Source organism: Indicator indicator, chromosome 7 (genome assembly GCF_027791375.1).
Source record: "Indicator indicator isolate 239-I01 chromosome 7, UM_Iind_1.1, whole genome shotgun sequence".
In the NCBI taxonomy this organism is placed as follows: Eukaryota; Metazoa; Chordata; class Aves; order Piciformes; family Indicatoridae; genus Indicator; species Indicator indicator.
In genome coordinates, this window is record NC_072016.1 from 35834254 (window position 1) to 35861470 (window position 27217).

Here is a 27217-nt window from a genome sequence, read left to right on the forward strand (position 1 = left end):
TCTCAGAGTGCTTTTTAAAAGGTTTGATGTATCCAACCAAACCATATTAGCCCAGGCAGTGTTGCAGAGTTTCCAGAAGTTGACTGCCCAGTCTTTCAGTGTCACAAAATAAAAACCTTTTTTTGAATTGCAAGCAAAAAAAGGGGTGTGGGACAGGCCCCCCAACATAAAACATTTCTGATGTTGTTCAGCTTGCTCTTATCTGCAGATTCATGGCCCCACTGAGAGGAGACCTTTTCTCACAACAAATACCCTTAGAAGATTTGATGGGATCCTTCAGGGAGAAGAGGTGACTTAAAGCCTAGGTAGGTCCAGCACTGACCTATGCTTTGAGTCTCCACAATGCTCCTCTACCACTGTTCCCACAGATGCATGCAGGGCAGACAGGTTTGCTCCCAGTCCAGCTAGAGGAATAAAATCCATATTCATCAGCTAAACCCTTTTCTGTTGAATTTCAGCCTCAATGAAAATGACTATCCAAGAAAACTGTCATGAATATTAACAATAATTCTCATCTCAATTATCAAGAAATGTAATTTGTAAATGATCAGTGAATGTGCTTGGGAAATTTATGATGATGTTCTTTTATTATAACACTTCCCATTATAAATTGTACTATTCTTTCTCTTTATTACATTTATATTGAAACCTCTTCTTTTTTTTTTTCCCTTGTCACAAAGAGTTAAAATCTGTAAGAATTTAAGAGCCTTTCAGTAATTTGGCACATCAGTTTTTGCTCAGCTATTATCTAGCTGCATCCAGGTATTAATGTAGTCATCTCTCTTTAGTCTCAATGAATTGCTATAAAAATGTCAAACAATTAGATTATATTGGCCAACATAGCCCTGTTTGATTGAGTACAGATGTAGGCCACGTCTGTTGAATCATCCTGATGAAGAAGCAGAAGGGCTTGCAGAACTCCAGTGCAAATTTATTTCAATATAGGTACCATTTAGGTTTCCAATGTCAGTGCTTGGCAATACTAATAACCCAAAAATGCTAATGAGGTATTTTCAGCTGGAATAAAAGTCAATGTCATTCAGGACAAATACTAATGAACTCTGGAGGAGGAGGAGGAAAAACATACCTATGAAAATGGCTCTGCAGCCAGTATATGCCAGTGTAGAGGGATGCTGCTCCTTTGCAGAGCTGTGACTATACCAAAAAGCAAAATGAATCACAGAATATATCTGGTTGGAAGACACCTCCAATATCATCCAGCCCAATCTTTGACTCAGTACTGAAGGGGCAACAATAAACCATGTCCCTAGGCACCAGGTCCACACACTGCTGGAACACCTCCAGGGTCATCTGAATGACTAGAGATCGACCTGCTGGAAAGCAGCTGCATGAAGAAGGACAGACCTTGGAGTCACAGTGGCCAGCAAGTAATCCCTGGGACAGCAATGTGCCCTCGTGGACAAAAAGGCCAATGGCATCCTGGGGTGCATTAAGAAAAGTGTGTCCAGTAGGTCTAGGGAGGTTCTCCTGTCCCTGTGCTCTGCCCTGGTGAGACCACACCTGCAATACTGTGTCCAGTTTTGGGCTCCCCTGTTCACGAGAGGTACCTGCTGTGGAGAGTCCAACAGAGATGATTCTGGGACTTGAGCATCTCTTCCATGAAGAGAGACTTGAGAGACCTGTCTTGAGGGGTGGGTGTCAGGATGAAGGTGCCAGGCTCTTCTTGGCAGTGCCCAGTGATAGGATAAGGAACAATGGGCACAAGCTAGAACACAAGAGGTTCTTCTACCTCAACAGAAGGAGACACTTCTTTATGGTGAGGGTGCTGGAGCTCTGCAGCAGACTGCCCAGAGAGGTTGTAGAATCTTCTCTAGAGACTTTCAAAACCCATCTGGATGCATTCCTGTGTGGCCTGCCCTAGGTGATCCTGCTGTGGTAGGGGGGTTGGACTTGATCTTCAGAGGTCCCTTCCAACCCCTAACATTCTGTGATCTCTCTCTTACCCATGGGGATATTGCTGTTTAAATTAAGTCTGCCTGCACTAGAAATATCACACATAGTTCCTTGTCAGGTAAAGAGGCAGTGTTGTTTGTGGTTGAGATCTGGCTACAGCTGCCTCAGTGCTGGCTGTTGTGTCATCTTGGATTCAGTAAGACTAGAGTCCCCTCTTTCTGCACATGTGTGCACAGCTCTCTCATAGACCACACAGGAAGGTACAAGTCCTTACCTTACAAAGTAAAATCTCTCTCAACCATCTGGTGTCCATTCAGACCCCATGTAATTAAAAGTTGAAGCTATGCTGTTTTAACTTAAAAGCTGAAAACAGTTTCTTTTCCACATATGATGAAAATTCAGAACATGGTTAAGTTGTTGATATGCTGCTAGAACAGACATATAACAGGCAAAGCATACTGACAGCATACATCTATGGTGTGTCCTCTGCTGGGTGAGTTCCCACTGCTCCAGCACATTTGATCTTGAGGTGATGGTAGGTTGAAAGATCAGAGGTTCATGACCATACACACAAAGGTCTAGTAAGGATGGGATGTGCAGTGACAAGGGAGGAACTCCAGTAACCTGAACAGTGTAAGGAGTCAAGCAAATTGCTACCCATAGGGCTATCGAAAGTGGATGATTAGCCTGTTGCTCTGGGGTGAAACTCTCTGAGATGGGTCAAGGAGAGGAGCTCTTTGACCGTGTTCTTAAAAGTCTGTGCTAGCAATTGTCTGTTATTGTATCCATATAAAGACACTTAAGCTGCAGGCATGACTTCATACTTGGGAGGTACTGTTAAAATGTCTGTCTTGGGGCTTCACAGCCATTGAGCTGGTCCATCACCCACAACAGAGGAAGAGATCTGTACTCACATAAGATGGCTGGCTTCCCTCTGACATCCCACTCCTGGATAGCCTTCAGGTCAGCCAGGATGCCAAAGCAGAAGTTAGAAGGCTTTAGCAGGCTGTGAAGTCATGAATTAGTGTTCAGACTGAGACCAACAGGCTTTAATAGTCTGGAGATGTATTTTTCTAACAGTCTCAAATCTGCTGCAGTTTTCCTGCCTACAAATACCTGCAGCCATCAGCTGCTAAGTTTTGGTGCCTGCTCTACCATGTGCCTGTACTAGGAGGACCAGCTATCCCAGCTCTGGAGAGAGAAGCACATGTGGTGAGAAATCCCTGAAGGATCATTGATGGCAGTTTAATTTTAGAGCAGTTACACCAAAGGCTGATGCCAGAGATTCTCTTTTTGTAGGTTGTTTTATCATTTTATAGTAAATTTGCTGCAGTTCATCCCTTAGAACTACACACTTCCCTTGGACAGCTAGCTCCTACTCAAATTACATTCCTGTCTTAGAATATTATCAATAAATTCACCGTGAGTGTGTGGGGTTTTTTTTTTTTCTTTTTTTCTCTCCTCACATTTTTTAGATTACATAAATTTTAGCTGACCAATTCTTTTCATGCTCAAATATATTAAGAAATGTCATTTCTGTTACAAGAGCTAATTGATAATGTGATTTGTTATGTTGCTAAGACATAATTCAGAAAGTTATTTTAAAGCCGTTGATCCATGGAGCTGCAGTAACTGTTTAATATTTCTTGTATGAATGGGTACAGCACGAGGGAAGGACGTGGATGAAATATTTTCAGAAGCTTTTATTCTTGTTGTCTGGGCTTGTGCCAATGTCTTTCTAGTAGAGAGCTCATATGTCCTGTGCTGTATCTACAGTAATTTATTCTTTGGTCATTACTTAGTATGATCCCCCCCTCCCCCCCTTCTGATATTTCTGAACAATATATATAATATTTTAAAAATGAAGAGCTCAGAGTCTTAATAAATGGAGAGTGTTCTCCAGAATACTCCTCCAAAAAGTAGAAAAATAAATTTACTAAAAATAATTTCTCACTTAATATAATTAAAATAATTTCTCACTCTTGTGAGATCTCAGCTGGAGTACTACATCCAGTTCAAGGGTCCCCAGTGCAGGAAAGACAAGGGCCTGCTACTGAATCCACTGGAGGGTCAGAGCTGGAACATCTCTGCAGTGAGGACAGGATGAGTTGGGGTTTTCAGCCTGGAGAAGGCTCCAAGGAAACCTACCTTTTTGTGACCTTTCCATAGAGAGAAAGGTGTCTTAAAAGAAAGGCAAAGAGACTTTTACAAAGACCTGTAGTGACAGGACAAGGGTTGATGGTTTAAACTATAAGAAGGAGATTTAGACTGGATCTAAGGAAGAAATCTTTTTACAGTGAGGCTGGTGCAATCCTGGTCCAGGTTGCCCAGAGAGGTGGGAGATGCCTCATCCTTGGAATGATCCCAGGTCAGGTTGTCTGGGGCTCTGGGCAACCTGTTCTTGTTGCAGATGCCCCTTCTTACTGCAGGGGAATTGGACTAGATGAGCTCTAAAGGTCACTTCCAACCCAAACCAGTCTGTGATTCTGTGGTTCTATTTAGACAATATTAATACTAGGACTTGCCTTTTTGAATGTGCTGCTTGCATGTACTTAAAAATGGTTTAAAATAATCACATCAGTATTTCATCTTGACTACCTTCCCTGCAGTTATTAGGAAGTACTTCTATACAAATTTCTTACATGAAAGCAACAGCCTTATTTCTCCATTGCTCTTAGCTGCAGCTTGAAATTTTGGTCCACTCATTTCATACTCAGTGTTAAAGAATGAAGACCTTCATTATGGCACCTTCTATGACTATGCTACTATTTAGTTCTCCAAGTAGTTTGAAGCCAATGAATGCTCTTGGGGATTTCTCATATTAGACCACTACAAGATAAAGATACCCCTCTGTGCTGCACAGAAAATCTCTTTTGCATTCCCCGCCTCCATCTGTTGGCTCATTCTGTGGGGAGAAAGCTTCCTATTGTTAGTCCAGATAACTTGCTCTAAGAGCACCTCACTTCTTTTGTTTGTCTTTAACAGACAAGCAGTCTGAACTCCAGGATTTGTATCAGCTGAATCCTTCCTCTGCAGAAACAGCAGGTTCTTCTCCTTTCTTAAACTGCCATTGCAAATTTAAAGGAAATAGAGAAGATGTCAATTTGTCTACCTTCTTTTTCTTTTGAAACCATTCCAAATTCTATTATATTATCTTTAGCTGGAGTGGCTTGACTTTTGTACAGTCATGTCATTGCACACTGCTACAAATGTACAATGGAAAATACTATTTTCAAGTATTAATTCTTGAAGCAATGAACTAGATGTCCTCTCATGTCACTGAATGCATACCCACCATCACCTGAAGGACAGTTTATCATCTACTCATGCAATCCTGCTACTATTAATGATTTTTCTGACTAGTTCAGCACAGTAATACAGGAAATATTCTCCCAATACCCCAGGCAGTCTGACTATGGTTCAGGCTGCACTCTACAGCCCAAAGTCAATAATTTTTTAATGCCTCAGAAATGCCAATCAGACAGATCATGAATGCCATCCAGTTTTCCTGTGCTTATCCAGCATTTGTTGCCCATTTGTAGGTCTTCTGCCACAGCTTCCTTGATAAGTATTTCCAGTATCTTTCTCTCAACAAGTTGAGTTTACAGGTCTGAAGTTTCCTGGATAAGGCCATTACTCTTTATCAATGTTTTCTGACAAAGTAGTGCTGTCAGACTGTAAAGAAATTTTTGGTCATAATCATTCATCTTTCTGACAGAGGTTGTTGCAATGTAGTTAGAGCTTGAAGTATCAAATACAAATGGGAATATTTTTGGAGGGGGGAAAAAAAGCTTTGGGTATATTAAGTTATTTCCATCAGTTTCATACGTAAAACCACAGTTGTAAACTATTGAATAAACCCATTGGTCCTGGATACCTGTGGTGTTTCTAAGCTTTGCAATCTTGGCAGTTTTTATCTTGAGTTATTCTTAAAGAACAACAGTGTCATTTCTGATGTATCAAAAATTTTATGGACTTCACTAGTTATAAAATTTCTTATTTCAAAAAGGTGGAAGTTAATACAAATTCATGAGAGCTTGTCATGCAGCAAGGCTGACAGAGCTTCATGATTCCATCATGTAGCAAGGCAGGCAGGGCTTCATGATTCCTATTGAATACACATTTTTTCAGTCATGCTATGGAAAAAGAGCACTAAGATGATGGCATTTCAGGTAAAAAAATGCCACTGACAGCAGCGAAATAAAATTTCATAGCAAGGAATGTGTTGGAGAATTATGTGGAAATGTATCTAGGAAATAATCAGTTGATCAATTTTGCCCCTTTACTCTGCTCTTGTGAGACCCCCACTTCAAATACTGTGTCCAGGTCTGGTGTCCCCAGCATTAGAAGGACACAGAGCTGTTGGAAAGCATCCAGAGGAGGAGGGTCACAAGGATGGTCCAAGGGTGAGAGCATCTCTGCTCTGAGGATAGGCTGAGGGAGCTGGGGTTGTTCAGCCTGGAGAAGGGAAGACTGGGGGTGCACCTTATAGCTGCTTTCTAATACCTGAAGGGATCCTGCAGGAAGGCTGGAGAGGGACTTTTCAGAAGGGTGGCTAGAGACAGTACAAGAGAGAATGGTTTTAAGCTGAGGGAGAATAGGTTTAGGCTGGATCTTGGGAAGAGGTTCTTCAGGACAAGGGTGGTGACACTCTGGAATAGGGAGAAATAGGAAAAGGGACTCTGGAATAGCCCAGAGAGGTTGTGGATGTCTTTTCCCTGGGGGTGTTTAAGGCCAGGTTAGAAGAAGCCTTGTGCAGCCAAGACTAATTGAGAGTCATCCTTGCCCATGACAAGGAGGTTGAAGTGGATGATCTCAAAGGTCCCTTCCAACCTAAGCCATTCTATAATCAATGGAGTAGACATTTGCTATACTGAACGAGTGTGGATACTTTATTCAGCAGAGGTTGCTTTTTCACACTCAAGAATACTTGAGCTTCCCAAATACAATGCAAGGGATTATAGAGAAGCAGCTACAATGAAAATGAAAATTGTTGCAGTGAAAAGATACCTGGTACGATCTAAAAATAAACATGAGAACCTGGGGAAAGCACTCATGCCACTATCTAGTGCAATGGGACCGGTTCAGAGACTTGAAACCACCTTACTCCTTCATTTTCAGGCTGGATAACTTGAAGTATAGCCTATGATGTCTTCTTCACCTAATTTATATTGTTACTGAGTGCCCAGATACATGTCCTAAAAATGTATGTCCTGTGTCTAAATAAAGAAGAAAATTAGGTATGAAGGGTGTAAAAATCATGCATGTTATGGAACACAAGCTTGACAGAGCAGCTGCAGTTACTATCAGGTCATCTATTTGAATTGTGACAGCAAGGGGGAAGGAAGCACAAACTTACATTCTATTGTGTGCATTAAAGAAAAAGTACTTTGCATGTCATGATTTTTTAACTGTGGTCTATATAGCCCTACAACTCTGTACCAGGTTCTGATTACAGCACTAGCAAGTAGCCAAGAGCAGTGTCTTTTCAGTGCCATTTTAATGCTCTCTCAGGAACACCAAAAAAATGTATCACAGGAAACAGACATCAACGTTTTTTTGGGGGGGAGAAGAGAGACTTAAAGTGGTTTTAGTTGCTATAATGAGCACAGCTTTTTTTTTTTTTATCCCTAAGCACTAGCTTATTGTACATTTCTTTCCACCGTTATCACCACAAATAAAGTTTTCAAGTATGCATTTTGGAAAAGAGTTGCCAATTTTTAGAGCAAACTCTGTATGTGTAATAATCTTATTTAGGATTTTGGAGTAATTTAATGTATCTTCAAATGTTCTTCAGGTAAACTATGGGCAAATAAAGCAAAATGTACTGAACATTTTTTTAGTAGTCCTTTGCTTTCTACTTAAGCTACAACTACCACTACCTAACTGATTTTAGCTTTTTCACTTGGAATAAAGTGAGTTGGTAATTTTTTCAGCCTCAGGCTATGGGGAAGGGCAGAAATAGCCAGCAAAGTGGTGCTTTCACACGTTGGGAGGTGTTTGCACACACTGGAGGTGTGTGGAAGGGGTCAGCACGTACCCATGACCAGTAGAAAATGAGAGGTGTTACTGCAGAAAGGATTTCTGCAGCTTTTCAGTGGGTAGGGAAACTGATTGCCTCTCTACAGACATTCGTTTGGCTTCCTACTGATGCTGAACGCTGCTTAAAAAACCAACTAAACAAAAAACCCCCAACCCCCCTCCCCCCCCCAAAACAACAACAACAAAGCAGAGCTGATGTTAAAAATACAGAGTAGAAAAGCAGCTGGTAGGAATAACCCTTGTAGAATAACCCCTGTATGTGAGTCCTTCCATGCCTCCTTGATGTGAGTACCCTTCCTGTGCCAGAATATCTCCATGTGCAGAGGTTCAGAAGGGTGGGACTGAGATAGAACCTGTTGTTACAAATGAAGATGCTGCTAGACTAAACTCGAGATAACAAAGAAAGGACCAAGCTAGGAATCTCAGCAATTTAGCGTTTTGACCTTATCTTTGTTACCTGCAAGATCACAAAAAGTCTTCATCCTCAACACTGAGGCATCCCTAGGGGTCTTTCCCTAAAGTAGCAAGGTGTCCAAAGACAGCAGAAATCAGGAGTAACTGGACACAACCTGAAGTTTTGAAGTTCTATGACAATACGCAGGCTTAATAGACTGCTGAATATTAACTTCTCTGCCCAGGGAGGCGTAAAGCCTCACTTTAATGAAGGTGGGATGCATAGTAAAGGGGAATTTAGGATAAAAGGAGTCTGTATCCTCCAGCAGTACGAGAAGAGCACACAGGGATCTGCCCCGGGGACGCTGGCTTTATTCGAGTAGTTTCACAGGACTCTGTCTCCTGTGTGAGCACCGCCCTCTAGCGGCGGAATATTGCATTGCAAGGAGAAACCACATCACTGCCTCAGTCGAGCGGTAAATCCCAGCCCGGAGACGGGAGCCTCTGGAGGGGTTTCCTCCATCACAGGTGGGGTTTTGGTGAAGCACCGTGCCCTGGGGAAAGTTACCGCTTAGCCCAGGTCTTCGCTGTGGACTTTCCACCATGCAAAAATAGATTCAGCTCAGACAACTTACGCTACCAGCTGCAGCATCGTTGAAGGTGCCAGCAGCCCATCAGGCCCAGTGCCTCAGTTAATCCAGCAGCTAATGGTATAACTAAGGAAACCCCCAGCACTCAGATAACCTCCTTGTTTGTAACTTTCCTTAAGCAAACTGAAGCCTGGTTTAATCACAACTGAAAGGCAAATGAAAAATAGGAGTTAGCTGAAAGGCAGTTTCCATGTGTCTATCTGTACAGGGGCTTTCAGGACTTTCCAGACAGGTTCCTCACAGAGCTGTCTTCTCTTAGCAAGCTTTTATTTGCTTCACTTTTAGGAAGCTGGTTTCCTTGGATTAAATACCTCATTGCAATAACATGTTATTCCATAGTTCATTAGGGTGTCTGATCAAGTGTAGTCTTGTAAGTGTTTTTCTCTGTTTATTTCTTGAAGGGCTTTGTGCCCATGGTGTTGAAGTGTTCAGTAGAAATGCTATGCCTGGTGAGGACTCAAAGAACACCTTGGTGAAAAGGTAGGTGTAAAAGTTTCCTCAAGAGAATGATGGTATGGAAGGATAACATTTGTGTGTTAATAAGGATGTTGCCTAGACAACAGTCAGCATAGCTGTTAGAAAATACAGCCCCTTCTGATACCAATTCTCATTATATTACCTGATTTTATTAAACTAAATCATATATTATCTGTCTGCTCTTGGTTTCAACCTTTCCAGTGCATTTCAGAATTAACCATTTTCCTGTTGACTTCACTCTGTCTTGTCCCTTTGTGGTCATTTATCATTTCTCACACAGACTGTGAGTCCTCTCCCTAGAGGCTTCTGCTGGCCTAATTCAGCCTGGGTGGGATTTGTCTGGAGATGCCTTTGCATTCGGTGTTGCTTTTAATGACACAGGGTACCTATAGCATGTGCTGCAGGTATATGAAATCTTGTTAAATTGGTCTTGTTTTAGGGACAGTGGAGTGACACCAAGTGCTGGAAACTGTCAGTGGCAAAGGAATTGCCTGAGCTGGAAGAGTTCCCCCAGAAGGCAGGATGAGAGTTCTCCAGGTTGGGAAACGGGAGGCAAGGTGGCAGCAGTGGCAGCAGTGGCAGCTTCAAGAGAAGCAAGTAGTTAAGAACGGAAACCAAGAACGTGGTTTTAACAGGTCCCTTGAGTAAACTCTGGTACAGATATGGGAATGAGCTGATTGTCAGAAAGCAAAAGCTCGCTAGACATTCCTCTTTGTCTTTATTCCCTGATAAAGCAGCTTGTGGAGGAGGGCTGAAAATCACGTTTGCTGAAATGGGATTTTGGGAAGATCGCTCTCTTTGCCTGGCAAACAAGCTGCTGCTATTTTCCTGTTGTTACGCCATACGCGTCTCTGGGGGAGATTAAGCTTTAGCTGGAAACTCAGTGCTGAGCTGGAACACGGCTTCCAAGCGTGGACAGTTTGCACCTTGCCTGTTCAGCAGCCCTTGCATTAAAAAACCAAACCAAACAAACAAAAAAACCCTCCTTCTAAAAAATACTTTTTCAGAGAAATGCTGAGGCCCAGCCCCTCAGCACCCTTCTTCCCGAGCGTCCCACAAACGCCAGGCCTCTGGTGGCCCTCGGGGTGCTCCTGTCGGCTTCTGCTGACTGCCAGCGCTCGGTACTGTTTAACCCCAACCCCGCCACAGCGGCTGTGGGAACAGGCGCTCAGGAGCGGGGCGGCGCGGTGCCGCGGGGAGCGATGCGCTCCTCCTGCCGGCGGCGCGGGAGGAGAGGGCGGGGCGGGGTGACCCCTGGCGGCGCTGCCGTTATTGGCCGGCGGTGCGGCAGGCGGCGGCGCGCGCGCCGTGCCGTGCGGCCGGGCGAGGGAAGATGGCGGCGGCGGGCAGTGCTTGGGTCGCGGTGTGCGAGAAGTTCCGCACCGCGCGGGCGCTCTCGGACGTGGAGTCGCGTAAGGATCCGGAGACAGAACCCTACCGCTCCAAGTACAGCGCCCGGGCCCTGCTGCAGGAGGTGAAGCAGCAGCTGAGCGCCGCCGAGGAGGGCGGCGAGGCGCGGCTGCTGGCCGTGCGGAGGGCCGTGCTGGAGTACGAGCTGGGCGTTAACCACACCGACACCGAGGAGCTATCGGCCGGCGAGGAGCATCTGCAGCGCTGCACGCAGCTCCTCGAGCCCCACCGCCTCTCCCCCGACTGCGTCTCCCTCTACATACAGGCTCAGGTGGACTGGGGCTAATGAAGGCCGAAGAGGGGGACTGTGGTGCGGCCGGAGGGTCTGAGGGGTCCTGGGAGGCGGCGTGTCCGTGTTCCTTCTGTAGGCCGTGCTTCATGGTCGCTGCGAGGGGCTGCAGAGGGAGTCGTGGCGTTTCTGTCTCATGAGCGGCCTGGCTTGTTTATTAGTAATGATAGCAGCCCTGGTGTTTGCATCTTGCTCGAAGAGATAATTCAGAGGTGGTGGACATGGAGGGATGCAAGTTTTAGGCTTACTGCTGATGCTTCTGGGCATGCAGAGAATCTGACGGTGTGTTCTCTTAATAGAAACTGGGTGTTGACAAAGCAATGTAATCCTCAGGACAGGCTGAGATAGAACTTGTAACTGAGCAAAAATAAGTTAGCAGAAGACCTCAGTAAGTATAGAACTTACTTTTAAATTCCTTTATTGTTCTTTGTTACTGAAATTGGGAGAGGCTTTTATATACGTAGTACCCTGAAAACTGTTCTCCAAAGTTGTTGCTTGTTTGCTCTTCAGGCTCGCTTGGCATTTCTTAATCTGTTTTATTCCAGATGAATAAAAACACTTTTGAAGGGCTAGAAGTCATAATATCCACCTCTTTATTCTGAGGAAAGCAATGTAGTGTCACAAAAGGGCCTTCACTCGTGGCAACTGGTGTATGGTTAGGTATCTATCTCTAGACTTGAAATCAAATAAGAGCATTTATTTAGTTGTCTCTGTCAAAAATGGCTGCTCTGATTAGAAAAGGTTTGGTAGTACTTTGCCAAACATTGTAGAACTGTCAAGGAACCATGTGTTTGTGTGGAAAGGCACTGGTTAGACAATGAGCTGGCTGATGTTGGTTAAATTAACGGGAGTTGTCTGGAATCCTGCTCATTCAGTGTGAAGGTTTGGGTGCACCACTACAAATCTATTACTCATTATAAGATGGGAGATTGCTCAAGTGGCCAGTCAAAATAATAAGATAACATCTTCCCAGTGTATGCTCTTCAGCTTTGTTGCTGTGGGCCAGGGATTCCACTGTGTATTGGAAAGCAGTACTCTGTTTTTAAAACAGAAAACTATTTATAACCAGCACAGCTGGAGATGTTTGTATGGATTTTCCTGGTTTGGGGCCTTTAGGAAATAGCAGGGTCAAGTTTGTTATGCATATGAAGTGCTGGGATCCAACAGTAAACTGGTTTGCTGCTGTCTGGCATGTCATCAGGTGTGCAGCTGAGAGCAGTGATGGTAAATGAGCGTACTCTCAGCTTTCACCCCAAGGGCTGTAAAATGTCTTGACTATAGTTAAATACAATTATAGAGTGGAAGGTTGATAGAATGGTTTAGGTTGGAAGGGACCTTGAAGATGATTCAGTTCCAACCCCTCTGTCTTGGGCAGGGACACTTTCCACCAGACCAGGTTGCTCAAGGCCCTGCCCAACCTGGCCTTGAACACCTCCAGGGAGGAGGCATCTGCAGCCTGCCTGGGCAACCTGTTCCAGTGTCTCACTACCCTCACTGCAAAGAATTTCTTCCTAATCTCCAGTCGAAATCTCCCCTCTTTCAGCTCAAAGCCATTGCCCCTTGTCCTGTCACTACAAGCCCTTGAAAAAGTCCCTTCCAATCTTTCTAATAGACCCCCTTCAGGTACTGGAAGGCCCCTATAAGATATCCCCAGAACCTTCTCTCCTCCAGGCTGAACAGCCCCAACTTTCTCAGCCTGTCCCAGTAACGGAGGTGCTCCAGCCCTCTGACCATCTTCCTGGCCTCCTTTGGACCCACTCCAGCTGTTCCATGTCCTGGTTATGCTGGGACACTAGAACTCAATGCTCAGACTCCAGGTGGGCTCTCGCCAGAACAGAGTAGGGTGAGGCAAATCACCTCCCTCGTCCTGCTGGTCACGCTTGTCTTGATGAGGACTTCATATGAGAACTTACTTAATTAAAAACATTTCAACACAAAAGCAGTTATTGTGTGCGGTGGCCATGTTCTAGGACCTGTGGAGTGTGATGTCAGGGCACTGACTTGTTTTGAAAGAAGGAGCACTCCTTTCTCCTGCTGGGCCTGTTTCTGTAGCCCTGCTTCTAATTTCTGAGCTTCTGCATAAGGGTGTTGTGTCACAGTTTCTACCTCATTCAATGTAGCCCATTCCACTGCTTGGTTGTGGGCAAAGTATTTCTGTTCACAGAATGTAGTAATCCTTTTTAATAAATAGAATAAAATGAATGGAAATGAAAGGCACATTACATTAGCACATCAGACATAAATTGTTATTAACGCCTTCATCTTACTAATAAAATTAGAGGTACTTTCTGTAAAAGATGGCTTCACAAATGTAATATACATGACTGTAATTTAAATTTGAAGGCAGTAATCTGTAGCTTTTGCACCATTGTATTAGAGCAAACACGCAGAGAATCATAGAATGGTTTTGGTTGGAAAGGACTTCCAAAGGTCATCTAGTCCATCTCTGCTGCGGTGAGCAGGGACATTTTCCATTAGATCAGGCTGCCCATAGCCATCCATGTCCAGCCTGACCTTGAATATCTCCAAGAATGGGGCCTCAGCTACCTCCCTGAGCAACCTGTTCAAGTGTTCCACTACCCTCCCAGTAAAAACCTTCCTCCTAACCTCAATCTTCTCTTAAAACATTCCCCAGACAGCTCAGGAAAGTAATTTCCAGGCTGTTTCAAACCAAAACAAGACAGAACGAATTGGTATCCCACCAACCTTTCATTTCCTATGCAAGTGACGCTTTCCATTCCTTTTGTGGTGATTTGGGAACTCTACTACCACTCTGAAGTTGTGTTGCAGGGAATATGGGTGTGTGTAAGGATGAAGCTTGATAACTGATTTGGAGAAGATGTGTAATGGAACAAAATTGGAAAATAAGTAAATTGTTTTTCTTTTTCCCTTCAGAATAATTTAGGCATTCTGTGGTCTGAAAGGGATGAAATTAAAACTGCACAGACTTACTTGGAATCTGCAGAAGCCTTGTATAACCAATACATGAAAGAGGTACTGTTCACTAATATTATGTCAGGTCTTAGTTTCATGTGCTACTTTTAAAAATAATCTTCATGAAATGTGAGCTTTTGTGCTTATCACTGCCTGCTGTGATGCTTCTGAAGTGATGCGATTTGTAATGTTACATACAGGAAGAGGCAAACAAGAGGAAATTTCAAAATGGACTTGGAAAATGAATTTTGTTTAAAAATAATGGTCCTTTTTGAAAGCTCTTTGAAAGGGTAATCCAGAGTTGAAGCCAGGTATAATTTGGGTTGTCATTAAGACTATTCATAATCTTGGCAACACTGTAAAATGTCAATCCATTGCTTTCAGTGGGAGAAAGAAACAAAACCTTAATGTTTTTGTGGTTTGCTTTGGTGGTGCACAGTGTTGCTTAGGGGCAGGTAGTTTAGTTCCATATCCAAGAGGACAGTCTTGGTCTTGTAAACGGCTAAACCTCTCATGCATACTAAGCAACTTTTTGAGTTGCGGATTCTGCTGTGTATCCACAAAGACTCCCTTGTGCTATTTTTAAGCTCTTTGCAAAGCTGTTCCTGTACTGACTTACCTCAGGGACAGTTTGTGAGTGAGCTAACACAATTTGTAGTCTTAAAAGAGCAGTATCTGTGTCTCAGGACAGATAATCAAGGTTGGACAGAACTTAGTAAGTAACAATTCAAGTTTCTGATGAACTTGGTTTATAGCACAGGTTATGCCTTATTTTTTTGTTAAAGGAAGCACACCAAAATACTTCTTGTGGTAAGTTCGTTGGATTTGTGTCTTGTTTCTCTGAAAATACTGAACTGTGTTTGACATAATCTCAAAAGAATTAACAAAAAAAACAAAATCATAACCAAAGCAAAACAAACACCAAACCAAACAAAAACAGAGGGCATGAGGGTTTGTCTAACAGGAAAGCTGTTTGATTGTTAATGTACTACGGTGAAAACCTGAGGGTGCTAAGCTTAGTGGACAGGAGCTTTGGCTAATAAAGTCTGCTTGCAGAGTTGCAGAGCTCTTCTGATGGTAGTTAAAGGCATGAGACTTAACATCTGAGGATAAATCTGTAGCTCAAGGAATGAGGCAAGAGTCTTGCTTGTTGTGTCATTTCAATTGCTTTCTTTGGGGGAACAACTCTGGTAATAATGTAAATAATGTTAGAAGTTTGGGAATGGAGAAACACCTTTGTTAGAAGTGCTTTGGAATAGGCATCTGAAGTTATTGACAGTTACAAATGAATTTAGATAAGTGCAGACTTACAAAACTTTGCCATGAGCAATGTTGATCTGTTGGGCTTGCCAGTTATTCTAGCTTTATTGACAGTTGCACAAAATCTGAGCATGGTGGGGGTTGGAAGGGACCTCTGGAGATCAAGTCCAATACCCCTGCTCAAGCTTGGGCACCCACAGCAGCTTGCCAAGGATCAAAATGTCCAGATCAGTTTGGAATCTCTCAAGAGAAGGAGACTCCAGAACCTCTCTGGGCAGCCTGCTCCAAAGCTTCAGCACCTTCCCAGCAAAGCTTTTCCTCATGGTCAAATGGAACCTCCTAGGTTCCAGTTTGTCTGTTGCCCCTTGTCACTGGGCACCACTGAAAAAAAAAGAGTCTGGCAACATCCTCTTGATCCCCACCCTTTAGTTATTGATGAAGCTTTGATCAGATCTCCTCTTAGTCTGCTCTTCTCCCAGCTAAACAGCCCCAGGTCTCAGCCTCTCTTCATCAGAGAGACAGTTCCTGTGCCCTCGTTTTTGTAGCCACTGATGGACCTTCTGCAGTTATTCCCCATCTCTCTTGAACTGGGAAACCAGGAAGTGGGCCCAGTACTGCAAGTGTGGCCTCACTAGGGCAGAGAACAGGGGAGAAAACTGTTGTTCTGAGACAAGGTTGAACAGGGCATTGCTGAAAGATGTGTAGTCATCTGCGTAAGGAATCTCACAGAACTCATGCTTTAAAACCCCAAAAAAACACATCTGAATGAAATAGTTCACAATATTAACAACTTGCATGGAGGTCATGCCCTGTATTGGGGTTTAGCAGTGTCACCCTCCAGTGGCAATGCCTGTTGTCTCACTGACAGAGCAAGTAAAGAGTCTTTCCAGGTTATGAATAAAGGGAGTAATTTCACAGCAGTTAAGACTGCAGCAGCTCTGCTGAGCACTCTCTGCACATAATGTTCTTTGCAGTACTTCATGCAGGATGTTTTCTTGTTAGTGATTAGTGCAGCCAGGCAAACGAATATTTCACACTTGAAAGCTTGCTTAGTATTAAATGGACGCTCTCAAAACCGTTAGGTTATTGTGCAAAATAAAGACATCAAATTTCATTCCCCTAGAATCCAGGTTGAGTATTTCTGGTGCAGACAGCATGCCTGACTTTATGTAAGCAGAAGTCTTCTACATGCTGAAAACCTTGTAATTTTATATGGAATTGGTGGCTTTCATCCTCAAAATCTCCTGAGTTGTTTGTGTGTGGTGTTGAGATAGGTGTGAATATGTTAAGTTCTGTTGAAATTGGGATTGAAAAATGGTAACTCATCTGCAGCCAGAAGAGGGAGCACCGTGCTGCAAAGAGAAATGTAGTTACTGAAGGTACCCTGTACTCTTGCAGGATGGAAATCCTCCTCTGGATCCCAGTGAACACTTCATGGCAGAAGAAGAAAAACTCACAGACCAGGAAAGATCAAAAAGGTGTGTGTGCAGCAGCATGCCTAGATTATTACTACTTATTTTTATTATTATTATTAATAATTTATGAGGGTGTATTTAAGGAGGAAGAAAAGAAATCTAAAGACTTGTTTTTTTCCAGATTTGAGAAAGCTTATACACATACTCTGTATTATCTGGCACAAGTCTACCAGCACCTGGAGATGATTGAGAAGGCTGCTCAGTATTGCCATACTACTCTTAAACGACAGCTTGAGTATTGTGGCTACTACCCAGTGGAATGGGCATTCAATGCTGCCACTTTATCACAGTATTATCTCTCTAAGGTAATAGACCTAACATTTTTCTGCTGTAATTGCATCATGAATGTTACCATGAAGCAAGACAATGGTTTAAAGAGCTGTTTGAGACAGGGCTCCATGTTGAATTAAAAATGTGTTCCTATAAACCCACAAATTGTCTTTTGACGTGGAACATCTCTTAGTTTGCCCTGAAGAGGACATAGTGGCTTTCCTGTGGTGTTGTGATAGCACAGCAGGAAAAATGAGCAGGGGCACAGACATAAGAAAAGCTCTGTAGTTAATGGAGCTTCAGCAGTGATGTGACCTGATGTTCATAAGCAACACTTTAAGGTTAGGGTCACTTAATTTAAAATGCTATTACATTACTCTGTTACAATGAAGACTTCAAAACCATATGAAGGCCTAGGTATTGCCCATTGTATGTTTCCTGCAAGTTATTGTCCCCTGTACCTTAATGTGTGTTTAGCAACATTTGAGCCTATGTGAACATTGAAGCGAGTATGGAAGATGGTAGCTGTCTGCTTCCAGACATCTGTGTTGCCACAGATAATTCACTGCTAGGAAGCTTCAGGAATGAAGCTTCAGCTTCATTTAGGATTTTCTAAATTCCACATTTAGATACTCTGTTGCTGAAAAGACTTCTGCCATACCTAAGTGAGTTAATGCTAATTTTGATGGTAACTTGTAATTTCCATGTCTTTGGTGCATTGATAGCACTATTCATTAAACAATGCACTGCCAAATATGAGTAGAGGAATCTACATCTGACTCAGAATGTTGACTTGTGTGTCCAGCCCCTTCTGACACCTCATGATACAATCTTTACCACAAGACATCACATCCTTTACCTCAAGGAAGTGATAGATTGGAACAGTGACAATGTTCACAGTTTATTGTATCTGATATGAAAAGCGAGGCTTGCTAGTGTGGCTGTGGTAGAAAGAAAATGGTTGGTTAGACAATAAGTATTCAGTTGTAGATGTGTGAAAAAAATAGTGTTTTCTTCAATAGTGTTTTCTTCTGGTGTCCAGGGCAATATGCTCCAGAGCCTTGAGGTTCTATCAGTTCTCTTGTGTTCCTGTCTCTCTGCTATCTGAGGCGAGGAGTTTAGCCAGGCTGAGAGCAGTGCTTGTGCTGCTTATGCCAGTGATCAATGTTGCTGTTTCTGTCTCTCTCAGCAATGCTTTATGGAGGCCCGACACTGTTTAGCAGCAGCCAGTGTCATCTTTAGCCAAGCTGGACAGGTGCCATCTGCTGAAGACAGTAAGTTCATGTAAAAGTTTTCAGTATAGTAGTGTGAATTAAGCATCATTGATACGTAAAGTCAAAAGTGAAGTCTAGCAATGTCCACAAAATTTACCTCAGAGTTAATTTCCTAAAATCTTTCTAATGAACAATGAGGTGAAATGTTTTTGAAGAACTGCTGCTACTACAGCATAAGATTGACTATGAATAAACCTTCTGAGAAAAGCTCAAATGCTTGTTGCTAGAGTTTCAGAAAGTGTACCAGAAGAAAAGCGAAATTTAAAACAACGTCTCTTTCTGTAGTGGCACTGTCTGCTTGTCCCTGTGTCCTTGTACATGTGCTTAAAATGCTCCTTAACTTTGCTTCTCAGTGATTAGAGGGCAGTGGTTCAATGAACCAAGCCATCTGCTTCTTAGGAGTAGTTTTAAAAGAGCAGGGGGAAACTGTAGCACTTAAAACCCCCAAATCCAGAGAGTTCTTGTGTTGTCTTTTGTAGCTGGATGCTGCAGCCTCGTTAAGGGCTGGGTTTGGAACTGTAGCTCTCCTTCTTGTTGTTTTGGGCGTTGATGCAGTGGAACAACTTTGCAGTTCAGCATGAAGATCAATAGACACTTTTGAAGAACTGTTACCAGTTTTATGGCCCTGTGGTACTATGATAGTGTCTATACTTAAGCAAAGACTAAGAGGACTTCTGTTATCTACAGCACAGCCTCGTGTATTCTGTGTTTTGGGCAACTGAAGGCTTCAAGGGAGCTTTAACCTGTGGAGAATGAACATGTGCTCAGGGTAGCCCCTGTGTGAGTCTCTAACTGACTCTGAACAGTGAATATATTGGTTAACTTTTAATAGGTTAACACAAGCTCTTTAATCCACCAGTGTTCTTATTTTGGGTTCAAACATGACAGGAATAGACACAATTGAGTTTTATTTAATTGAAGTTCAGTGGCAGTACGTTTCTTTAAATGCTTTTAGTATTTCTCTTACAGAAGTCTGTGCAGTTGCCTTTCCTACTAAGTACTTTGAGGATGATGTCCAAAAGCTTTTTAGTTGCAGGGAAACAGGGCTGTCAAGATTCAAGTTAAGCAAACCTGGTAGACTGTTTGAAAACAGTATAGCGTGAAGGATCTGAACCAGTGTGCTTCCATAGCTGCCTTACTGCACAGTTGTTAGAGTTCATTCATGCCATACTTAACCTCATTTTTGGCTTATCTGTGTGATAGGTGTATAAAAACGTAGTCAGCTATGGTCTCAAAATTCAGGTGCAAGACAGGAAGTGGTAGAGAGGAGTCCTATTTTTAATTGTCCTTTATAGGTTTCTTGTGTGATCTTTTTGTTAGCTCACTCTATCTTGAGTTTGTCCTGCAGTGAGTAGTGATATTTGTTGGTTTGAGTGGAATAAACATTTATCCTGTTTCATGGTACAGAGAGCTGGGTTGTGGATCTGAAGATCATTATGCAGAAAGATTAATACACATTCAGCTTTGTCCACTCTCAGATGTTAATTTTATCATGTTAAACACAGGTGTTTAGTAAAGGAGCCTTTACTTAGGTTAGTGACTTCTTATTTCCTTAATAAGAACAACTTGTTTGGTTCTAATGAAAGATAATAGATCTGAGTCTGAAGTTGGCTTTTTTTTATTTGGTGAAGAGGAATGCTAGTGTCCTCATTGTTAGGCTAACTCGCTGTCTTCTGTCTAGAGGGAAATGAATTTTTTTGAAATCTCTTTGGTTTCTGAAAACGTTATCTTGAGACAGCAGCAGTGCTGCCATTCAGGGTTGTAGGGAAAGAAATATAGAAGTTGTAGGGCTCATAATCTTGTGTTTGTACCAGGTAGATTAATTAAAGGCAGTTTCCCCTGCTTTTGTTCCCTTTTCTGGTAGCAAGTCTTGGGGTCCGTTGCAATTCCAATGCCCTAATTACCCTCAGAAACAATTACTGGGCAGGCAGTTCCATCTCAGAAAACAAATTATTCTAATTTCTATCTCTCATTACCAAAAGACACGAAAATCTTTTTCAGGAAAATTTCAAGATCAACAATCAATTTAAACATTATGATCTATTTCTTTTAAGACCTCATACATAACAGATCATTGTTAATCCCTATGGATTTCCACCAGAATGACAATTTAGGGTCAGAGAACGTATTTCTGTCTTAACAATGAGGAAAAATTAAATACAAGCAACATATTCTTTGCATATAATATTTGAGGTTCTTGCTTGAGTGCTCAAGTGCTCCTGAAGTTTTTGTGTGTTTATGTCTATTCAACAGATGAAACAGAGCAAGACCAACAGTATCTTCGACAGAGAAAAGCTGAAATTGCAAGGTTCTGGATTAAATATTGCTTGAATCTCCTGCAGAGCGCTCGGCAATTACTTGAGGTAACCAAAAATCTGCTCTGTAGCTGTCGTTTAAAAACAAAGGCTGCTTTGATGTTTGTAACAGAAATCAGTTCATAGTTGGTATCAAGTGGTGAACAGCTGCCCATTGAGTAGTACAGTACATGCTTACAGTGTAGCAAGTGTTGGTGTGCTTTGACTTGAATGCAATGGATAAGCACGGAGAGGAGATCAGCTATGTAGTGTGATCGGTGCACTGCTTGTGCAGCAGCTTCACAAGTTTCCCTTCTCTGCTGCATTTTCTTGGAGCTTCTTTTGCAGGCAACTTCTTACTGAACTGCTAGTAAGAACATATTCTTCATATGCCACAGTTTCGTGTGCTGGTGTTCTTTCATTCAGCCATTTGATTCAGTCAGGTATTTGTTTCATTCATTTAAGCATTCATTTGAATGTTTAAAACCCAGCATTTGCTGAAGCAGGCCTTTGGGCCTTATTGTTTTGCCTATATTTTAAACTGGGTAGGGAGGCTAAATTATCTTAGTGTTAGTTTTTTACAGAATCGAGGCTGTAATTCACATGATTTTTTGTGAATATAAGGTATAATACACCACTGTGTTTTCTCCTCTGTCTTGTTGATACCTAATTTGTAGTTAAAAAGTAACTCATGAATAAAATGATTCTGTGTTAAGTCTTTCTTCCTAAGCCATGTGCATTTTTAATTGGTATACTTTGCCATTTCAGGATAACATAGGAGAGCTGGATCCAGACAGGCAACTGGAACTTAAAGGCCAAAGGAAAAAAGAAGAGGATGAGAAAGAAAAGGGCAGGAAAAAAGCTGTCCTTTTTGGGACGAGTGATATATGTGACTCTGTCTTAGCCATGGAAGAGAAAGTGAGCAGCGTGTATCCTTTAGATTTCCAAGAGGCCAGAGAAATCTTCCTAGTTGGTCAGAACTATGTTCAGGAAGCAAAAGAGTTCTTTCAGGTTGATGGGTATGTTACTGACCACATTAAAATTGTTCAGGATCACAGTGCTCTGTTTAAGGTACTTGCTTTCTTTGAGGAAGACTATGAGAGGCGCTGCAAAATGCACAAGCGTAGGATAGACATGCTGGAGCCTCTCTATGCAGACTTGAACCCACAGTACTATCTGCTGATCAGCAGGCAGCTCCAGTTTGAACTAGCTAACACCTATTATGAGATGATGGATCTGAAGGTAGCTATAGGTAACAGATTAGAGGAGCTAGACTCCCACACAATTAAAAAAATCAATTCCCTGGCTCAGTTAGCAATCAAATATTACGAGCTCTTCTTGGATTCCTTGAGGAACCCAGATAAGGTGTTTCCCGAACAGCTGGGGGAAGATGTTCTTCGCCCTGCAATGGTGGCTAAGTTCCATATTGCACGACTCTATGGGAAGCTTATTACCTCGGATGGCAAAAAACAACTGGAAAATATGCAGACATCATTGGAATATTACACATTTCTGGTAGATTATTGTGAGAAGTACCCGGATGCTGTCCGTGCCATTGAAACTGAACTAGAGCTCAGTAAGGAGATGGTGGGTCTTCTTCCAACAAGAATGAAGCGGCTAAGAGCAAAACTGTATCCACTTATATAAATACTTGCCTTGAACAAAATGTTCACTATTAAAATGATAACCTGCTAAAAGCAGTGCTGTCAGCTTCTGTACTGATGGACTGGACTAAGGTGTCTGCAGTTTGTCAATCCACCTAGAGCCTGCAGTAGTACAGCGTTGTGAGAAACTGAGCTCTCCCATTCAGTAGTTCACCCATGCTAGTGGTATAAACTTTAAATGTAAGGTGAATGACCAGTTAATGCTTTTATTGTTTGCCCTGTATGAAAATACTAATCTTCCTTACTTTTTTCCTTCAGTACATGGTTCAATTTCTAAATGTAGTGCTGTATGAAAATTGTTTCTTTTAAGGAAATCTGTTTCTCTATAAAAACTTTTCTAAGATACCTGGGGCACCTTCTTCCAACTAGAATACTTTTTATGTCTTCTAACCTTTGTCCCCAGAAAACCTTATCCATATGAAGGGAACTTTGTTATTTTCACTATTTATTTTGTATATTGCTCAGTGTGATCTTTTTTTTTTCCCTTGTTAATCAAAACCTAGTTGATAGAGGCTCAATAAATGGACTAGCTTGGCTAAATGTTTGTTTGTTTGTTTTTCAGAGTCCTTAGAAATTGTCTTTCCTCATGTTTTAGTAAGACACATTACAATTTTTGGCCAAAATTAATAGTTGTGAAAGCGTTTCCACTGAGTATCTTCAGTAAAAACACACAAGCAATTGAAGTGCCAGAACCGAGAGCAAAGCAAGCAGCTTGTGGTGGGAGGAGATACCCTGCTCTCAAACAGTAGAGAATTCACAGGCTAGAGGTACTGTGTTCTAGCACTCCAAAAACAGCTGCCAAATACAGCTTAAAGACCTAGGATGTCATGGGTGGCTTCTTACCTTGTGTTGGTCAGGGAGTCCAGGAGCTACAAGGACAGACCTCATTGAAATTGTTCCAGATCCCAGTTCTACTGAGATGCTATTCAAAAATCTGTGCCATCAATTACTAACTTCTCTGTTAAACCTGTCCTGGTTGTCATTAAGGACCTGCTGATCTGGTAGTATTCCTGGTCTTGCACAACCTGCTTCTGTTGCCTTGTTCTCATTTAGCCTCCTATTTACTCTTTATAGAAGCCCAGGCTGCATTTCTGACCCAAGACGTACACAGATCATCTTTGTGTCTCTGGTGTCCATAGGATTACGAACCAGGACCTGTTCTAGGTAAAATTTGGGCTGAGCACATTGTCCAACCAGATTATGGTCAGAGATGCCAGGGGCATGAGGAAAGGGAAGTATGTATAAGAAAAGTGAAGGGTGTACAAGATTAAGAAACTTCTGAGCTGCAATTGCTCTGCTTTTCCTGGAAAGGGCTCATTAAAGAAAGAAGTTGAAAAATAACTAGTGGAGGTTTGACTTGGGGTTTTCATGTGTATGAGCCCCACATGGCTCGTTGGTCTAGGGGTATGATTCTCGCTTAGGGTGCGAGAGGTCCCGGGTTCAAATCCCGGACGAGCCCAAAGTTTTTTAGGCCAAGAAGGCAAATGGGATCCTGGGGCGCATTAGGAAGAGTGTGACAAGCAGGTCCAGGGAGGTTCTTCTGCCCATCTGCCCTAGGGAGGGTTCATAGGGAGTATTGTGTCTGGTTCTCAGTTCCCCTGTTCAAAAGGCACAGGAACTACTGGAGAGAGTCCAGCAGAGGGCAATAAAGATGATGAAGGGAATAGAACATCTCTATTATGAGGAAAAGCTGAAACACCTGGGGCTCTTTAGCCTGGACAAGAGCAGATAGAGGGGATTTAAAGAATATTTACAAATACCTTAAGGGTGGGTGTCAAGAAGGGGCCAGTCTCTTCACTAGTGCCCAGTGACAGGATGAGGGACAACAGATACAAACCCGAACACAGGAAATTCCACTGCAACTTAAAGAAAAACTTCTTTGCTGTGAGGGTGATGGAGCACCAGAAGAGGCTGCCCAGAGAGGTTGTGGAGTGTCTTTCTCAAGAGACTTTCAAAACCCATCTGGATGCATTTCTGTGTGGCCTAGATAATCCTTCTTTGGCAGAGGGGTTGGGCTCAATCTTCAGAGGTTCTGTTACTCTGTGGTGGGGTCTGCACTAGAGTGTCACTGTGTGCACCAACAACCTTAATCACTGTCAAGTTCATGGGAAGATGTTTACAACAGAGGGTATTGAAGGAGAATAGTCAAAACAACTGGATTTTTTCCAGAAAACAAGGGGGGGAAAATGGTGTTAGCTTGGAAGGTGTGAGGGGGAAGCAGATGCAAGCAAGAAAGTGCGTACATATTAAACATGTGGAACCTTCCACAGCAGACTCTTATTCACAGAGAGGTCAACAAATGGGTCCTGGAAACGAGAGGCAGCAAAACTCAATACTAGACCAGCTACCTACGCATAGAGAGTAAGGCAGAGAGCATGTGCAGATGCACGTGTGTGTTTCTGTTTTACTAAATAAATGTCTAGTCAGCCTTTAAGAGTTTCTTTTCTGCTGTCAGATGTTTAATTCAGTTTTCCTGTGGCCTGAAGATAGGGCAGCCCATGGTTTCCTCAGTGAAATAGCTCTCAGCGGGCTGCGTTGTACGTTATTTTTGTCTGATTTCAGTCAAAGCTGGTGTGCACTTTTAACTCAAACTCTGAATCTGAAAGTTAAAATTATTTTCTACTTTTAGCTTAGTATTCAAGTAGAAGGTGGCAACGTGTTTGTGGGGTTTGTTTCTTCAGCACTTCAATATTCTGCTCTTGAAGGCCTTTGAGCAAATATTTTAGAACAAAGATTGGCTCATCAAACTTAGTCTACTTGTAATTTGGGGAAGGATAGATGATGGGATATCCTGGCATATAAATTATGTATAAATAATAATTAATAATTGGGGTTTTTTTCCTCTCCTAGCCTTCAAATGCTGGTCTGAAACATTAAAAGGAAAGGCAAAGCCAAGTGAAGTGTGGGGCGATGCATCCCTTTTAACCCTTAATTCACCAAAATCCTAGAGAGAGCTCAGCAGACAGGTAGGAAAGGCTTTTATAGTTAAGAAGTCCCAGAAATCAAAGGGATTGGAGGTTTCTCAGCACAGCTGTGTGGTTGGTGCTGTCTCCTCTAGAGATCTACCAGAACATTTCAGTTCAAAATTGAAGACTCTGTTGTGCCAGATGCTCAGCACAACACTGTTCCTTTTTAAGGAAGCCTGTTGAATAATTCCTGCTTGTTCTATGGTTCAAGTGAAGTAAGGTTGTGTATTTAGTTAAAAAAAAAAAAAAGAGGTGGAGAACTTGTTGGATTATGCAGCAAAGCTCCCTTCAGGAATGTTGAGTCGAATGTGTGAGGTCAGGCATTTATTTCAAAGATTAATTAAAGATTAGGTTCCTGTGAACTCCATTTAACCTGCAGTTCTGTTCCTCTGTATCTTAGAACTGAAACCTCCTTTCTGTTGTTCTAGTTTTTTCTCCTTCCCCAGCATAAAGCAGTGAGGTTTACGAGAAACCTGTGTTTTTCTAGAATTGACATTGAGTACAAGATCTGAACTTGGAGGCTATAACCTCAGCCTACTTCTTCAGCTAGAGCATAATACTCAGGAGAAGTAATTTGATTTGATTAAAAACACACTCAGTTGTGTTTTAATTGAAATGCTCTTCATTCTCATGCTGGCTAGAGATGTGCTATGTTATAAAACAGCTCAATTGGGAAGGTTGTACTGGGCCTAAATAATTCAGGAGAGAAAGAAAATGGTGCCTTTTTTTCTCTCTCCCTACAAGCCCTTAAAAGGAGGTTCACTCTTGGTTGGTTGGTTGTTTTTTTTTTTTTTTTTCCCCATGAAGGGACCAGACTGGAGGAGCATTGTAGGGTATGACATTCTCCCCTCTTAAGTGAATTGAAATACTGGGGCAGAAGTGAGCACTCACTTCCCCTTCACAGCAGGAAAACAGCTCCCTGGTGTTGCAAGGGAAGCAGCCAGTCGTGGTTCTTGCCTTGGTGTGGCAAAAGCAAAAGTTGCCTATGATAGTTCCCTCTGTTCATTTGCCCAAAATCTTATCTGCTGAGAGTTTTGGTGCTGCCCCAGCACCACCAGCTCATGTGGTCATGGCAGGGGAGATGTCTATCTGCAGTGTGGAGATGTGTCAATGTACCAGCACAACACTTGTGCTGGGTGTGATTGCTGCTGCGCTTCCACATCCGGAAATACTGCAGGACCTTGATTAAGCTCAGCATCAGACAACGAGAGACAAGACTGATCTTGTTCACACATGGCCCTTACGCATCTCAGTTTAGTTTGGTGTTTTCCTTTTGCTCAACACAGAGTGCAATGATGAGCTGTGCTTGTGTGTTTGTTTGAAAAGACGGAGACGGCTGGTGTTACCCAGATGTTTTCTCTTGAACTTTTCATTATAAGATGCCTAGAAATAGTCCTGTGAAGGAGGACTTAGCTAGACTGGCAGCTCCTGTGGCCAGCCCTTCTGTAGCCATGAAGTTACAGAACTAGAGACTGTTATGTTAAAATCAAGCACATAAAGTTGTGGTAAGCAGCATTTCTCAACCCTCTTTCCTCTTCAGTTGCAACATCTTTGGCTGTGGAACCTGCCACAAATGACTAATCCAGGTTTTAAATATGGGTTGAAAACTTATGTGCTTCCCAGGAACTCTGACCAAAGCACTTCCTAGCACATTTTACTTTTGCAGTTTGGCTGGTGGTTTGTAGCTCTTCCTTGTCTCAGGTAGGTGTACAAGCAGTCAGTGGTTTCCTGATGAGGACTATTTGCCTGGCTGCCTTTTTGCCAAAGCCATTGTTTGATTGTGTCTTTATGGCTAAACATCTGGACCATGTTCCAGAGACACTTGGGCAGAGGAGATGCTAAACACAGCATGGTTTGCAAACACATTGCTTCAGAAGGGAAAATGTCTGTCATAGCAAGCATTTC

General features: G+C 42.5%; 1 protein-coding gene and 1 non-coding gene across 2 annotated transcripts; both read left to right on the plus strand.

The window, feature by feature from the left end:
* Nucleotides 1–10809: 10809 nt before the first annotated feature.
* KIFBP (kinesin family binding protein) lies at nucleotides 10810–22853 on the plus strand. Its single transcript, XM_054382244.1, has 7 exons — nucleotides 10810–11157; nucleotides 14071–14169; nucleotides 16768–16847; nucleotides 16966–17149; nucleotides 18304–18388; nucleotides 20642–20751; nucleotides 21451–22853. Exons 1-7 carry the CDS (start codon nucleotides 10810–10812, stop codon nucleotides 22327–22329), a joined length of 1785 nt encoding a protein of 594 aa, XP_054238219.1. The 3' UTR covers nucleotides 22330–22853.
* Nucleotides 22854–23733: 880 nt separating this feature from the next.
* TRNAP-AGG (transfer RNA proline (anticodon AGG)) lies at nucleotides 23734–23805 on the plus strand. The gene has a single exon. It is a non-coding gene; the product is annotated as a tRNA-Pro (tRNA).
* Nucleotides 23806–27217: the final 3412 nt, after the last annotated feature.